Source organism: Colletotrichum paranaense (genome assembly GCF_030867605.1).
Source record: "Colletotrichum paranaense strain IMI 384185 chromosome Unknown Scaffold_19.1, whole genome shotgun sequence".
Lineage (NCBI taxonomy): Eukaryota > Fungi > Ascomycota > Sordariomycetes > Glomerellales > Glomerellaceae > Colletotrichum > Colletotrichum paranaense.
The window spans coordinates 299,819-314,208 of NW_026848977.1; the positions used below are offsets into that span (position 1 = coordinate 299,819).

At 53.3% G+C, this 14,390-nt stretch overlaps 5 protein-coding genes across 5 annotated transcripts; 2 read left to right on the plus strand and 3 right to left on the minus strand.

Annotated features, from left to right (window-relative positions):
• Nucleotides 1–49: 49 nt before the first annotated feature.
• CPAR01_15400 (uncharacterized protein) lies at nt 50–1,057 on the minus strand (the record flags this gene model as incomplete). The annotated part of the gene is made up of 1 exon (XM_060499649.1): nt 50–1,057. One exon carries the CDS (start codon nt 1,055–1,057, stop codon nt 50–52), a length of 1,008 nt encoding a protein of 335 aa, XP_060341649.1.
• A 1,521-nt stretch (nt 1,058–2,578) lies between these two features.
• CPAR01_15401 (Sec1 family protein) lies at nt 2,579–4,888 on the plus strand (the record flags this gene model as incomplete). Its single annotated transcript, XM_060499650.1, has 4 exons — nt 2,579–2,618; nt 2,683–2,902; nt 2,952–4,181; nt 4,252–4,888. 4 exons carry the CDS (start codon nt 2,579–2,581, stop codon nt 4,886–4,888), a joined length of 2,127 nt encoding a protein of 708 aa, XP_060341650.1.
• A 979-nt stretch (nt 4,889–5,867) lies between these two features.
• On the minus strand, nt 5,868–8,759 carry CPAR01_15402 (chitin synthase I; the record flags this gene model as incomplete). Its single annotated transcript, XM_060499651.1, has 4 exons — nt 5,868–6,585; nt 6,639–7,383; nt 7,442–8,474; nt 8,532–8,759. 4 exons carry the CDS (start codon nt 8,757–8,759, stop codon nt 5,868–5,870), a joined length of 2,724 nt encoding a protein of 907 aa, XP_060341651.1.
• A 423-nt stretch (nt 8,760–9,182) lies between these two features.
• CPAR01_15403 (uncharacterized protein) lies at nt 9,183–11,627 on the minus strand (the record flags this gene model as incomplete). Its single annotated transcript, XM_060499652.1, has 3 exons — nt 9,183–9,594; nt 9,670–10,033; nt 11,351–11,627. The coding sequence occupies 3 exons, from the start codon at nt 11,625–11,627 to the stop codon at nt 9,183–9,185; spliced, it is 1,053 nt and encodes a 350-aa protein (XP_060341652.1).
• A 420-nt stretch (nt 11,628–12,047) lies between these two features.
• On the plus strand, nt 12,048–12,479 carry CPAR01_15404 (uncharacterized protein; the record flags this gene model as incomplete). The annotated part of the gene is made up of 1 exon (XM_060499653.1): nt 12,048–12,479. A coding segment is annotated over one exon (432 nt), but the record flags the coding sequence as incomplete, so codon positions are not given.
• Nucleotides 12,480–14,390: the final 1,911 nt, after the last annotated feature.

Sequence of the window (14,390 nt, forward strand, 5' to 3'; positions counted from 1 at the left end):
AAACTGCTGTCGAGGAACATGAAGTGGAGAAGGACGGGGGCCGGAACGGTTAATTGCCGGCCGTGGGCTTGCAGCTTACCTTGATGTGGCAGTGGGTGATGGAGGAGTGCACTAGTCTGAATGCGTCGAAGCGGCAGGGATTGTGATGTGGTGAATGCGCCGAAGACACAGAATTCTGATGGTAGGGGAATGATGGAGGGCGATCGTGTTGTATCTTGCCTGGAGAGGACTGTAAAAATTGGTTAGCAATCAGGAACGGCATGGATATGGCAAGACTGCGTGTGTGGTTTGTGTAGGGAGTGTTGATGTGAGATTGACATCTAGAAGTGCGATTTTGATCCCACGACCACTCGGTCTGTAGTGAAATCGTTTGATGCTTTGGTGCCTGTGGAAGGCGCAGTTGATGGAACCCCGGAAGAGCTAGCAGTGCTGGACTGGAGGAGAAGCCGACTCCCGAAGAGCACTTATAGAAGAAGCTGGGAAGGTCGCCCTCTTGCGTAGTTGGAAATGGAAGGCATTGAAGTGTTTGTTGGTAGTTTTCCTGGGTTGCGTGATTGATGGGTGATGGACGCTTGATTGAATTGCAGTGAAAATCGACTCCGCGCCGGGAGGTGATTGATTTGGCTTCAATGGCAGACGTTCTTTTCTCAGTGCTTCTGTTTTCCCGCGTGGTTTGTCTGTCTCCTAGCCGACGGCGAGTGGTGAAGGCGAGCTGAGTTGAGGTGGCCAAAAGGTGTTGGGTGGTCCCTTGTTTCCAGTGGGCTACATCCAGCCGGCCGTTCGCTGTGGTGGAGGTCCAAGGCCCGAGACAGCGTACTTCGAGGGGGGGAAGGGTCAGGTGCACTGCCCGTAGACCCGCCCTCTGCACCCAATCCAATATCCCGTCTGTCTGCAACTTGCGCAGCAAGTCTTGAATGGCGAAGTCGAATGGAGTGGGATTGATGTACGCGAAGCTGAAGAGGTGGAGGATGAAAGCCACTCTTCGGAACATCGACAAGTATCCTTGAGAGGAACTGAGTCGTCTGAATTGCCCGGTCTGCTTGCTCTTGGCCCTCATGTATCCCTTTTCGCATGGTGGATGTACCAACCGATGCCCGCCGCGCCGCGGAACAAGGCGTTCTGCTTTGCAAAACATTCTAAACATGAGGTTCACTCGTGTCCTTGTCCACATTTCCACGCGCGTAGTGTCTGCGTCTGCCCCTGATCTGTTCCGACTTTGCAAATTCATCGCTGCACAAGTCCAGTGCGGGTTGAGTTCGAACGCCATGGCTTCATCAAGAATTTTCACTCAAACAAACATCGCCATGTCTGCGTCTCCTTTGAGGAGTGGATGGTGACCGGATGATGTTGATGGGAATCGCGCTCATCATGATGGCGGTGTGTTGGACAGATGAGTGATTTGGGGGAAAGGGGAGGTGTTGGGAAGCGTGGGAAAGGGGACAGACAATGTGAGGTTGGCTTGGGGGGAGAAGTGTATCATACCCTGCAGTTCGTGTCTCTCTCTCTTTCTCACTCTCTGTTCAGCGCGACTTATCTTGCCTTCTGAGGAGAGCTGGCTTCGCGACCTTAACGTGGTTCGCAGCGTGGATTGATGAAGGTCGCGCAGATTACAACATGACCGTCGACTGCCCGAAGAAAAGAGCGAGCGCAGACAGTCACAAAAAAGAAGGGGACGAAATGGAACAATCGCCGTAAATCTAAGAAGCGGCAATCAAACAGGCAAGTTAAATGCCCGGTGCCGCCTTCAAAAGTTCCGGAAAATAAAGATCCAGAGTCGCTCAGAATTGTCGCCAGAGGCCCTTTCCGACGCGTCTTCCTGTCGATTATTTTCCGTGCGGTTGGCGATGACTTGTGCTGATGGTGAAGGAGGAAGAAGCGGGATGAGTTGTCGTTGCGGAGGAGGAAAAGCTGGTCATTGTTTCGCAGTGGCCAGTCCAAAGGGAGGCGGGAAGGTCACTTTGTGGCCGCACTTTTTAGGCATGACTGACTGCGAGGTGGGTCTGAGCCAGAAGGGGCCAACACTTTCCAAGTCGGAAGGGGCCACGGACGGACCTGACTTGCCTTGGCTGTGACTGGACAGGCCCCTCGTGCCTTCCCAGTTCCGCGCTGCACCTTTTTAGCCACAGGCCTCTGTCGGCAGCTGCGCAACTCAGTTCGCCGGCCCAATCTGCTCTAGCGTGTCTAGGTACCTAGGTGCTGACCTGGCTCTCACCGCCCGTCGGATCACGGAGGCTCAGTACTGCCGTCCCATGACATCGTGCGAGGCAGGTACCAAGGTATCCACTCCAGCACAAGCACAGGGCAGGTCAGCGGAATCATCCAGGAAATGTGGCTAGACGGCACTTTGAGGACACCGATGCTGGAGCCGTGTACGTACCTCTGTCTGTCGCAACAGCAAGACGTCAACCTCGATTGCACAACGCGACCACGGAGAACGATTGATTGAAAAGGCGCAGCATACACGTTTGGTAGCAGTCTCCAGGTCTGGCCTTCATTTTGTATAACCCACCAACACCTCTCCGGCGGCAGCAACAGCTCTCCAAGCTAGCTAGAGCTGCAAAGCTCCCCCACCATCGTCATGGCAGCGAAGGGCCACTCACTGCGCGATCGCCAGATCTGTACGTCGCATAACCTATTGCGCCCATGTTCTATAGAGAGCTTTGGAGCTAATTAGACCTGAAGCCGCTTTAAAAAAGCTCCTCAGCCTGAACGACTCCTACTCAGATAACGACACCGAGAACACTCAGACCAACGGCGGCGCACTTGGTCCGACAGGCGCAATCATCACCTCGGATGGCGAGCCCTTGTGGAAGGTCCTGGTTTTCGATGACCTTGGCCGCGATGTCATCAGCAGTGTTCTCCGTGTCAGTGATCTGCGAGGGCTAGGAATCACGATGCACATGTAAGGCTACTTGCCTCAAGAGCCCGGCATCCTACTGACGTGAGTCCAGGCACATTGGAGCATCGAGACATGCTATCCCTGACGTACCCGTCATCTACCTCCTCGAACCTACGGCGCAAAACCTCCAACACATCACTAGCGATCTCCAAAAGGGCCTATACACTCCCGCATACCTAAACTTCTTATCCTCCATCCCTCGACCGCTGCTTGAAGACTTTGCGGAGCAGACGATAACCGCCGGCACATCGGACAACATTGCCAGACTCATGGATCAGTATCTGAACTTCATCGTTGCCGAGCCAGATCTTTTCAACCTGGGTATGCAACGAGACCACACATACTGGGCACTGAACAGCGCAACGACGAATGACGAGGAGCTGGACAGGGTGGTGGACAGGATTGTTAGTGGCCTCTTCAGCGTCATTGTCACCATGGGCGTCATTCCCATCATCCGGTGCCCCAAGGGCGCTGCCGCGGAAATGATCTCTGCCAAGCTTGATCGAAAGCTTCGCGACCACATTCTCAATTCCAAAGAAAACCTCTTTTCTTCAAGCGCCCGCCCAGCGTCGGCAGGAACGCCACAGTCACGACCTGTCCTTATCATTCTCGACCGAAACGTTGATTTAATACCCATGCTTTCCCATTCTTGGACCTACCAATCACTGGTCCACGATGTTTTGAATATGAAGTTGAACCGAATCACGATAGAGACGCCCATAGACGAGAACAACCCTGCCAAGGGAAACACCAAGAAGGCTTACGACTTGACGGCGAGCGACTTCTTCTGGACCAAGAATGCGGCTGTGCCGTTCCCTCAAGTAGCCGAGGATATCGACGCCGAGTTGACAAGGTATAAGGAGGATGCGGCGGCAGTCACCAAGAAGACGGGAGTGACAGACCTGGAGGACCTTCAGAATGATACCAGCGCCAGCGCGCAACACCTAAAGGCGGCCATTACCCTCCTGCCGGAACTTCGCGAGCGTAAGGCTGTGCTCGACATGCACATGAATATCTTAGCAGCACTTCTGACCGGCATAAAAAACCGGCAACTCGACAACTTCTTCCAAGTCGAGGAGGGTGCCGCGAAGCAGACCAAGGCTCAAATACTGGAGCTCATTAAGGACAGTGCAAAGGGCGATGAGCCGGTTGACAAGCTGAGATTGTTCGTCATCTGGTATCTTAGCACTGAACAAGACGTCAGCCGGGCGGAGTGGGAAGGCTTCGAGAAAGCTCTGACAGAGTGCGGCGCAGACACAACCTCTCTGCCATACATCCGACAGTAAGTTCCTCCTGACATGTCGCTAGTATTTTCTACTCTACTCTTTGGTACTGACCACCCGCTCTTACAGAGTCCGCGCCACCACGAAGATGACCCAGCTCACCACGATTTCCAACCCGACGACGAACCAGGCCGGCTCATCAGACATCTTTGGCCGCTTCTCCTCCATCTCCAACCGCCTCACCGACCGTTTGAAGGAAAGTGGCGTCCCTACTGGCCTATCCTCAAACTTTGAGTCACTCATCGGCGGCATCAAGAACTTCCTCCCCGCCAACCGCGACCTGACAATCACAAAGATTGTCGAGTCCATCATGGACCCCTCCACAGCCGCCAGCTCCGCCATTGCAAAGACGGAAAACTACCTTTACTTTGACCCCCGCTCCGCCAACGCCCGCGGCACCATGCCCCCGCCCAGCGCCATCCGCGCCGGCGCCGGCGGCTCCTCCGCACCGGGCGGTCTCCCCGGCCAAGCCGCAGCCGGCACCGGCGCCAGCTTCGGCCAGCGTCGCCAGGGCTTCTCCGAGGCCGTGGTCTTCACCGTCGGCGGCGGCAGCATGGACGAGTACGGAAACTTGCAGGAGTGGGTTGAGCGGACGGGCGGCGATCGCGCGAGGAGGAGAGTGGTATACGGCAGCACGGAGATTCTCAACGCCGACGAGTTTATCAAGCAGGAGCTCGAGAGACTTGGCAAGGAGGTGGCCTCGTAGAGCGGCGGTCATCGTCCTGGGACTTAAAGTCACTCTATTCAGAAAGTCTGCTCGCTCCCCCCTTGTTCCCTCAGTCCTTCGCCGCGCTGCGGCTATATAAGTGTGAGAGGTTATTCCCCAAAAAAGCAGTAAATACGATTCCCAAATTGGTTCAATCATACACTCATGAATAGTGACTTTCTTCTTCTTCTTTTTGCTGCATCGAAGCTCATCCATTCCCGTCTGCCTTACACCCATGAAATCAATAAAAGTTTGAAACGTTTCGACGATCCGGGGACAAGCGACTAAACAACATCCACATCAAGGAGGAAGAGCAATATATCTCACTCGGACTTCAGAAAATAACGTTGTTAACTTTAAGCATGTATGCAATCCCAACCTTCGTATTCACCGAATCATTCATTGCACATTCATCGCACATTCTCACATCAGATAAAAGTCTTGTTTATTGTCTCGTCATCATTTTCTCAGAAAACTTGCCCTCGTCTATCTCAACCCGCCTCTCTAAGCCACGTCGCACTCCGCTACCCCGCCAAGAGGCGCCCCATCAAGGTTCACTGCCACCGCTGTCACCCATCAAGGGTGGTGAGACGATGTAGAACCTCGAGAGACATGCAGAAGAATGAGAACGAAAAGAAACTCCAACGAAGACGGGTCCATGGTGATACGAGAGAACCCGAAACGCAGCGAGAGATGGCGGGTGCGGGTAAAGGCAGGACGAGAGAGGAAAGATAGGGTTGAGCAAGTACAGAAGCGCATAGCAGTTAAATATAAAAGCAAAGTCATTAGAGTTACATCCAACCCCGTGATCGTACTCAAAACATGATGGAGGAGTTCGGACACTCTTCTCCAAAGTCGTGTTCGCCATCCACATAGCCCTCTTCTCCAAAAGAAAGGGGTGGGTATAATGCTCACGAAACCAAAAGTCGTCAGAAAAGTAATCATCCCCGCTACACATAATGCTCGTAACCACCAGCAATCATACACCTCTGAACATGCGGACGACGAGGAACCACATCGCGCCGATGAACTTGAAAGAAGAAAGACCCGCCACTGACCACAACACGACCGACATGTAAATGTTGGCACGGCCGTCCGTATCGTCAGTGGTACTGGCGGTAGGACTTATCCTCTCCAGGCCAGCGGCACTAAGGACGACGGCAGCAAGGCCAAAGTTGGAGATCATCCAAGCCAACACTACGACAGAACGGACACCACGGTAGTAGTCCATTTGAGCCTCAGCCTTTTGCGAGTCCGTTGGGGGCTTAACTTCCTGAACGAACTTGGCGCTAAAGACCTTGAGCTCGCGCTCGTATTGGGCGTTGAGATCAGCCTCATCGGGAAGATCGGTCTTTCCGGAACCATCCTTGGTGCTGACGGTAGGCAGCTTCTCGGCGCCATCGTCACCCTTTGTACCCCACGAAATATCGTGAGTGTTGCAGAATGCGTAGACGTTGAGAATGTTGGTGTAGGTGGGCGTCAGAAGCATGTACTGCGCGAAGGAGGTGATCATGTGCCAGGGGTCAAACATGAGCAGCGAGGCGATCAACCAAATACCGTAAGTCGACATGACGGAAATGATGAGGGTGTAGAAGACCGGGTTCTTGAAGAGATCGCTTACGTTGAAGCCGTTCGAATCGTTGACATCAGCGATAATAGCCTTGACAGCAATAAACACAGCGGCAAACAACAGGTAGCTATGGGGATGTTAGTAAGCTTGCTATCGTTTAGTCGTTCAGAATATACTCACATCATTATAAGCGCCCAGAAGTAAACCATTGTGATGTAGTAAGCACCGGAACCGGCTGGACGATTACCCATGGAGAGAACGAAACAGGTCATGAGTGAAATTCCGTAGAGCCAAGTGAAGACGACGCCGAGGATCTCGCCAGTCCTACCAAGCAAGTTGTCCTCGCCCAAACTCGTCGTAAGAATCTTGAAGACCAGGAAGAAGTTACCAATGGCGAACCATGCGAAAATCATGTTAATCGTGTTGAAGACGAATTCGATGAAGAACATGAGCTTTCGCAGGATAGAGTGATCAGACCGGAAGAATTCGTAGAAGTGGGCAATGGCGTAGATAGCAGCGAAGAAGGAACCGTTCAACCAACGACGACGTTGGAGGACAAGCTCCGTGACGGTGTCCGGTACGTCCGTCTCGCCGGTAGCAGACTTAACGTACTGCAGAATCCAATGGCAGTTTCTCTTTGTGACAAGCTCGAAGCAGAGAATACGATCTTCGGCGAGGTACATGTTGGATGTGAAGATACCAGCGCCGGCTCCCTCAAGTTTCTCACCGGCAAAGTACTTCTCCAGTGGACCCTGACCATTCTTGTCATTCTGCAAGGCAACGTAGCGGTAGGCTGAGAAAGCACCAGGCAACACGGAAATGAAGCCAAAGGCGGATTCCAAGGGCTTGTCGAGAATGTTGCTCATCTTGTATTCGAAATTCTGGGTCGCCACCAAGGGGTTGAGGAGGTGCTTGCCGCCCGTGCCTAGAAACCGTCAGTTAGAGATGTCGAAACTGGAAGCAAATTATTTCATCAAACGTACCCAACATGGCCTTGATTTCACCACAAGCGCCGGCGCACATGGGCTCCAGGTCGAACGCCTTCCAAAGGTGGTAAATGGAGTTTCCACCGGGCTTGGTACCAGCATCAATGAGAACACAGATGTTGGGGTCAAGAACGCGGCCGAACGCCTGGAAGAACCATCTGTGGGAGTTGATCTTCTTCGAGTTCTTCTCCTTCAAGCAGAACAGCATCTGAACAGGCTGCTGCTTGGGGACCAGGGTGACAACGTCGTTCTTGATCGTCATGCCGACTTGAGAGGTGTATTCGTAAATATGGGCCGTGACATCCTTGCCGTTGACCTGTTGCTTCGCAATACCCTCCTGGTAGACACCCATACCAGCCAGCAGCGCTCGGGTTCTAGGGTTGATCTTGCCACGACCGTCGCTGACGACACAGACAACAATCTTCTTCCAGGCATCCTTGCCCCAGGTTTTGCTCTCTTTCCGACTGCACATGTACTCGACGTTTTTCAAGACACCAATCATTGTCCGGGCGAACAAGATCTCGTCTTCATTGTACATGGTGACAACGATGAAAAGCTCCGTATGTCTCGGCTTGGAGAAAAGCCTCTGTCTAAGTGTGAAGTTGTCGTCGTAGAAGAAGTTGGGATCGCAAGTGGCGGCGGAATAGCGCATGTGTGTAAACTCGTCACGCTCACCGTGGGGAAGCTGGTTAAGCAGCCTTGGGGGCACAGGGCAGTCGAGAACCAAGTTTCCGCGGTATAGCAGGACCTGCTTCACGGTCTTCCACCTCTTGATACCTCCTCCAGCTGGCTGTGGTGTCGGGTTGTCCTGGTATCCTCCATCGGTGGTCATAGTGTCCTGGTGAGGCAGCATTGGCCTGTTGTCATCATACTCGTTGTATCCGGTAGGTTGATCGTAAGGGTGTGCAGGATCGTGGGGTGAAGGCTCGTAAGACTGGTTGTAGTAGGCGTCATGATGCGCTTCCGGGTTGACACCGTAGTCGCCATGGTTGACTGGTGTATCGTAACCGCTCAAGTTGCTAACAGAGTGCTATGTGCGAATGTCTGTTAGTCCAGTTCGATATCAAGGATCTTGGGCATTGCTTACTGCTGCGTTCAGTTGTAATTGATCGCTGGGAGTGCCGTAGCGGCCAGGTGCCATGGGAATATCAAGCTGAGAATGAGGACTAGGGCGTCCATACGGGTCGTCGACATGTTGAGGAGGAGGCTGGTGGTATCCTTGCTGTGCCTGGTTGTTGAATGGGTTGTCCTCTAGTTGGTAGCCATGCTGAGCCGGCTGGCCTGGCGAAGGCGTACGATGGTACCGGGGGTCCATCCGGTCGTTGTAGTAATCGTCGTCTACAGGAAGAGAAGGTTAGGTTGGCCGTCTACACAAAGAAGTTGCCGTAAATCGGAAGTAGGATGCTAGGGAGGCAAGAAGGAGGTAGTTGTAGAAGAGGAAAAGAAGCTTGCGCCACGGAAGGTGCGTATTCGTACTTCCTCGATGTACGGATAGTATGCGCCGGACAAGCAAGCTCTTTGACAAAGGCAGTGCGGTCAGGTACGGATGACGAGATGATTTGACCATAGACCATACATAGGGTAGTAGGGGATTGTTGGGGACAAATCAGGTCTTGGGCTTTGTGCGGGAGGGAGAGGAAGATGTGGGATGAATGACGCCAAGGGTCAATATCAGAAGGGGACCAAGTTACTTGCCTAAACGATTATACGACATGGTTGCGATGGTACGGGGGGTCAATCACAGGAACCAGTGTCTGATGTTTGTGGCCAGGAGAGTCTGTGGGTGGATATGACTATGGATCGGGAAGACGATTCGCGTCCCTCGGGGAGAGCGGGATGCTGCTTCTTGGGAGGCCGGCGGCGTTGTTGGCAGTGCTGCGGATGCGCCGTGCTGTGCAGACTTGGATCTTGGCCAGTCAGAGACGTTGTATCCGTAGGCGTTAGGTAGATTGAGGTGGGCGCTGGAGGTAGAGAGTGGTGTCGCGGGGGAGAGAGGAAGGAGATGTCGAGGTGGAAAGTGGATAGGATGGGAAAGTTGGGACTGTTCGGCGCTTCTCAGAGAGTTGAGTCGCAGAGTTGCAGTCGCGCAGCAAGACAGTCGCACCTTCTCTCTCTCAGAGTCGTCGGATCGGTCTCTGTCGGCAGTCCAACTTTCAGGTAAGTTGAGCCCCTATTCTTCTTTCTTTCTTGCTCCTGCTTCCCCGTGAGGTAAGGTACTGAGGTACAGTTGTGGTGGGTGAGGTGCGCAAGGTTTTGCTCGTGCTTTCTGGCCTTCCAATCCCAGGCAGGGCAGGGCAGGCTGTTCAAGGAGGTTGCCGGTAGGGTTGCACAGCTCGAGGAGGGCAGTGAGGGCTGTGGTGAGGAATGCGGTATGGCCGCGCGGGTCGGTGCTCAACTCAATGCGCCTGACGGGTTTCGGGGTTGTGGACGGGAGAGATCCAAGGGGGTACCTGTGGTCCTGCTGTGGTCCTGTGGGAGGAGTGAATATGTTACTTGTGAGGGAGGTGAGGGAGAGGAGGAGAAGAAGGGATGCGTTCGGTCGAAACGTTGAAAGGTGGGAGAGGTCAAGGAGGACGTCTCTCGAGAAACCTGGGAAGGCACGGTTTCAAGCTGATTGAGCCGTAGCAGATTGTCTGCGGGAGGCAGGGCAGGACGCAGGATGACCAGGATGGGACCCGGGGGGGTTGTGTTGATGGGATGGGACTTTTTTTACTTGGGAAGCGGGAGGAGGAGTACCTTACTGTCACGACTGTGTACCTATGGACAGGGGTAGCGATGGTTGAAGGAGCGACCGCAAGTGCGCAGTTGCCAGTCGCAAACACGTTGTGGAGGCTTTGAAAGGGAAAGTACCCGTTTACCACCGTTGCGCAGCAGCAGCAGCAGCAGCAGCAACACCAGCAGTCAGCCAGCCAGCTAGCAGCAAGACAAAACAGGCGTGGAGCTGTGCCAGTGCAGTCAGCCTTTTTGCTTTGCTCCAGTAGATCTCATACTGCGTGCTCCATACATAATTACGCGGTATCGGTAAGGCAGTGTGGATTCAAGTTGGAGGAAGGATCCGCAGCTAAGGTACCTTACGGATACTGTACAGTGGTAGGTACCTCTTAGTTTGCGCCATCCAAAATGGAGGTTGAGTTGTCGCGTTTCAAGTGTGGCGCGGCGCCTTTCGCTTCTGTACTCTTGATATCGGCTTAGTGCCAGATTACCTTGCCTCAAGTACCTTACTTGGTGTGCTTAAGAGGATGTGCATATTCCAACACCTCCCACTTCCTTGTACCTGATCAAGAGCTTCGAGAAGACTTCTCAAGGTGCGGACAGTGATTTGTGGTCTTCCATCATCGGAGCAATTGGGGGGCGGGTGACGTCGCCGCGGGCCTCACGGGTGGACATTGTCAGGGTCCCCCTTCGGCTCTCAAAGCCTGCGGATGCCAGCAACCCAAAAATTTGTGAGAGATGGTGGTGGTGGTGGACTGTGGACTGGTGGTGCGTGTGACGAGCTTAGCGGGCTGGCGGGGAGGCTTCCATTTCGGAGAGGGGGGCAACCAACAGTAACACCATGGCGATGGGGGGTCCTGGCTTTCCAGGTTTGGGTGTGAGGGATGCGACTGAGTACGAGCCATGATTGGGTCCCTGAAGCAAAAAAGAAGCCAGGCCGGCATTGTCGAGCAAATGTATGGATGGGATGGCCACGCCAGAGACGAGTGCAACTTTTTTATTACATGAAAGTGACGTGAAAGTCTGTCCCTAATTTACGGATACATCATACTGCTGTCCAGTGCAGGTGCTGCATGGCATGGCAAGCCGTCAAAATGTCTGTCCACCTGTCCGATTTCCCGCCCGGCCTTTCTGTCCGTTCATCTGCCAGACGTTAGTATCACTTTCAACAAGCTTTCGTATTCTCTCTCATACGGTGTGTTTGCATGGTCTGAGTATGAACCCGAATCGATTCCGAATCCAAAGGCTCAGTAAGAACATACTGGATCGTGACACCTTCCACCCTCGACATGCAAGTCGGAGCCCTCTTTCCTTCCTTCTTCTCTCCCTCCTTCTCCCGAGCGCAGTTTTCCGTGATGGTCGCTGCGCCGCGCAAGGTACCCGCGACGATCGCCAGAGATTCCAAGCAATCAGCAAGTGCCGCAACAGCCGTTCGTCGCCCATTCGATGTGTCGCGTTCCCGTGGTTGCATGTGCTGCTGGGATCCGTTGTTTAATTCTACGCACCCACGCACCTCATAGAGGGGGCCATCTTCCGAAGCCCATTGACAGGGTAACCGGCGCTTTCCCTTTGATGACCAGGGGTCAAACGCTGTGGAGCCCTCCTTCCTCATCAACGACCACTCACCGTGTCACCTCAGACTTGAAGCATGGGCCATAGGCAACTGCTCCGAAAGGTACCTCGGAGGTACGTATCTCTACAGACAAGCGCATTTTAGAAGTCAGGTCCATTGCGGGGGCTTAACCTTTGCGTGTGTCTCCAAAAATAAAATTAAAAAAATAATCGCAGTGAGAGAGAGAACTGGAAAGAGAAGACGTATCGACGCCACACCTGCCCCAAGGTGACGACGCCTCCACGGATCACGGCCTCCAACCTGTCGTGCGCCAATGTGCCTGCATGCCTTCCCGTTGCGTCTCCACTTCAAGATTGCTCAGCCTCACTCCTCGGTCTGTTCTTCTCGGATTCAAGCATTCGCCATTCAAACAATTCCCACCATTGGCACTCATTGTCTCAAACACAATCCGCGGAGCTTCACAAACCCCAGCGCCCAAAACCTCGCCTCTGTCAGCCCCTCGAGAACCCTGACCTTATGCGCGGAATCTGCCTTCACCGAGAAAAAAGCCACCAACCCGGACCCAGCTCTTTCCCCGCCGACGCCACACACCGACCCGAGCGGCCTTGTTCCCCGCCATTGGGGCTGAATCGCCTCATCCGTTGCCAGAAAACCTGCTGCGGCCACAACAAGTTCACCCGTCGCTGCTATTCGCCTTTCTCGCGCCTATGTAAACCAATGGGCTTTCCTCTAGGTCTCCGCCTCCTCTAGGAATGACGCGCCCTCGCTTGAATATCCTAGGAACAGGAAAAAAGAGAGATCTACGGGTGTCCGATCCCATCCCATCCCATATGCCCGTTTCTTAGCGATGCAGATGGAAGGCCTTACCTTGCTTTACACTCTTCAACTCGCTTCGCTGACCGAGGCAGATGGCCTTGCATTGCTGTTTGATCGTCACATGATACCGCCGTCTCCAAGTGGCCAAGCTGTGTCCCCAAAAATCTACTGTCCAGCACTGGAGTATACCTGACTTCCCGCCAATGACGATAATCCGATGTTGTTCCCCAAACTCAAATCAATCCGAACTCTACACCACACCCTCTTTGCCGCACCTCACTGTTGCCATTCTAGACCGAGCCCTTTTTTTTTCCCTCTCTCTGTCCAGTATCTACGGATTTGCGGGCGTCCGTCAGCTCCCTTTCCCCCTCAAAAGCCCATTAACCTTTTTGCTGTCTGCCGTCTTCGGTGCCGCGGTCTTCCTAGTCCCTCAGCTCCCATTTTAGACTTTGGCGGGCCAGCCCGAGGTAAATGCCGTAGCCAGCATCGTCAGATACCACTTGTCGGCGTATCGCGACGGTTGCGACGATGCCAAGTTGTTGGTTCCCGCCTAGTGGAAGTGAAGCCAAGTTGATTCGTCCCTTGTACTGTGAAGGTGCGTGTTTGATGGTGGCTGAGCTTCTGTGGACTGATATGGATTGGGCAATCACATTGCAAAGCTGTGTTTGCGTTCGTAATTATTTTCCTAAATGGCTGCCTAATTATAAGTCGACTGAGTCAAGTAGAGCTAGTGATGAGAGATTCACCGTGTAAACGGGTGTGATTAGCCAAAACCCACGATGGAGAACCTCATCCCTATGCTGATATTCTATACTTGGTGGCGGGTTCAATATGAATCTCGATCCACCCTACGAGGTCGAAAAGCCGACGTCGAAAAGGATGGCTACTCATCCTGTGGACTGCAGTCTTTCAACTCCATTGTTGTATTGCACCGTCCAAAGTGCAAGAATTTGTATTATTAGGAGGTTGAATACTATCCTCTGCACGTCACGACATTTTTCCAAGAAAGAACAAGCCAGGGCAGAGTGCTTCACTTGAGACAAAGGACGATAATGGCGGCCGTGGCGGTCGTGGCATCTCTAAGCGGTTTATTTCTGCTATTTAACCGCGTCGTAAACCTCATAGAGCTCATCGTCGTAAAACCCCACAAGTAAACCAGACATGCCTGCCATCAGAGGACACTCAACATAAGGACAAGGTCTTATAGGTCAAGGCCCAACTTGATCGAATTGCCCTTCAAGTCCATCTTCTATGTATCTAGTGGATACGGCAACTTCAATAAAGAGATTAGTCTTCTCTGTGTACCAAGCACGCTGGCTTCGTCTTCTTCGGTGATCACGATAACGATGAGAGAGGGAATAAGCGCACAACCACTAAGATACTTTCCAATCCACCACTGGTGCGTTTTCTGATTGTATACCTGAGCCTTTTTACGCTGTTCTAGCCATGAACTGGCAGGGTCGAACTTGGCGTCTCTCAGACGGCCAACAGCTAGAGGGAGGTCGAGGGAGGAAGAAAGAGGCCAAGACCAAGATTACCAATTCTACATTGGGGGCGACGCGGCCGTCGTCGTCACCTACAGTCTACCGGAGGGGCCTTCCGGCCGCACAGCCACCGGTCAGCGGATCGGAGTGTCCGGGCTTACTCACGGCCGTGTGTGCGGGCTACGCCGCGGATGCGCTGCTTTGGTCGTGATCATTGAGTTGTGCCCAATGACACAATGGGAGGGGAGTAGGGTTCTTTCCAAACTTAGCATCGCGAGGGAGACGAGCAGCTGTCCAGAGCGGGGAAGAATGCGTTATTTCTGAATGCTGCTACTTGAGGCAATGGCGCGAGTAGATATCC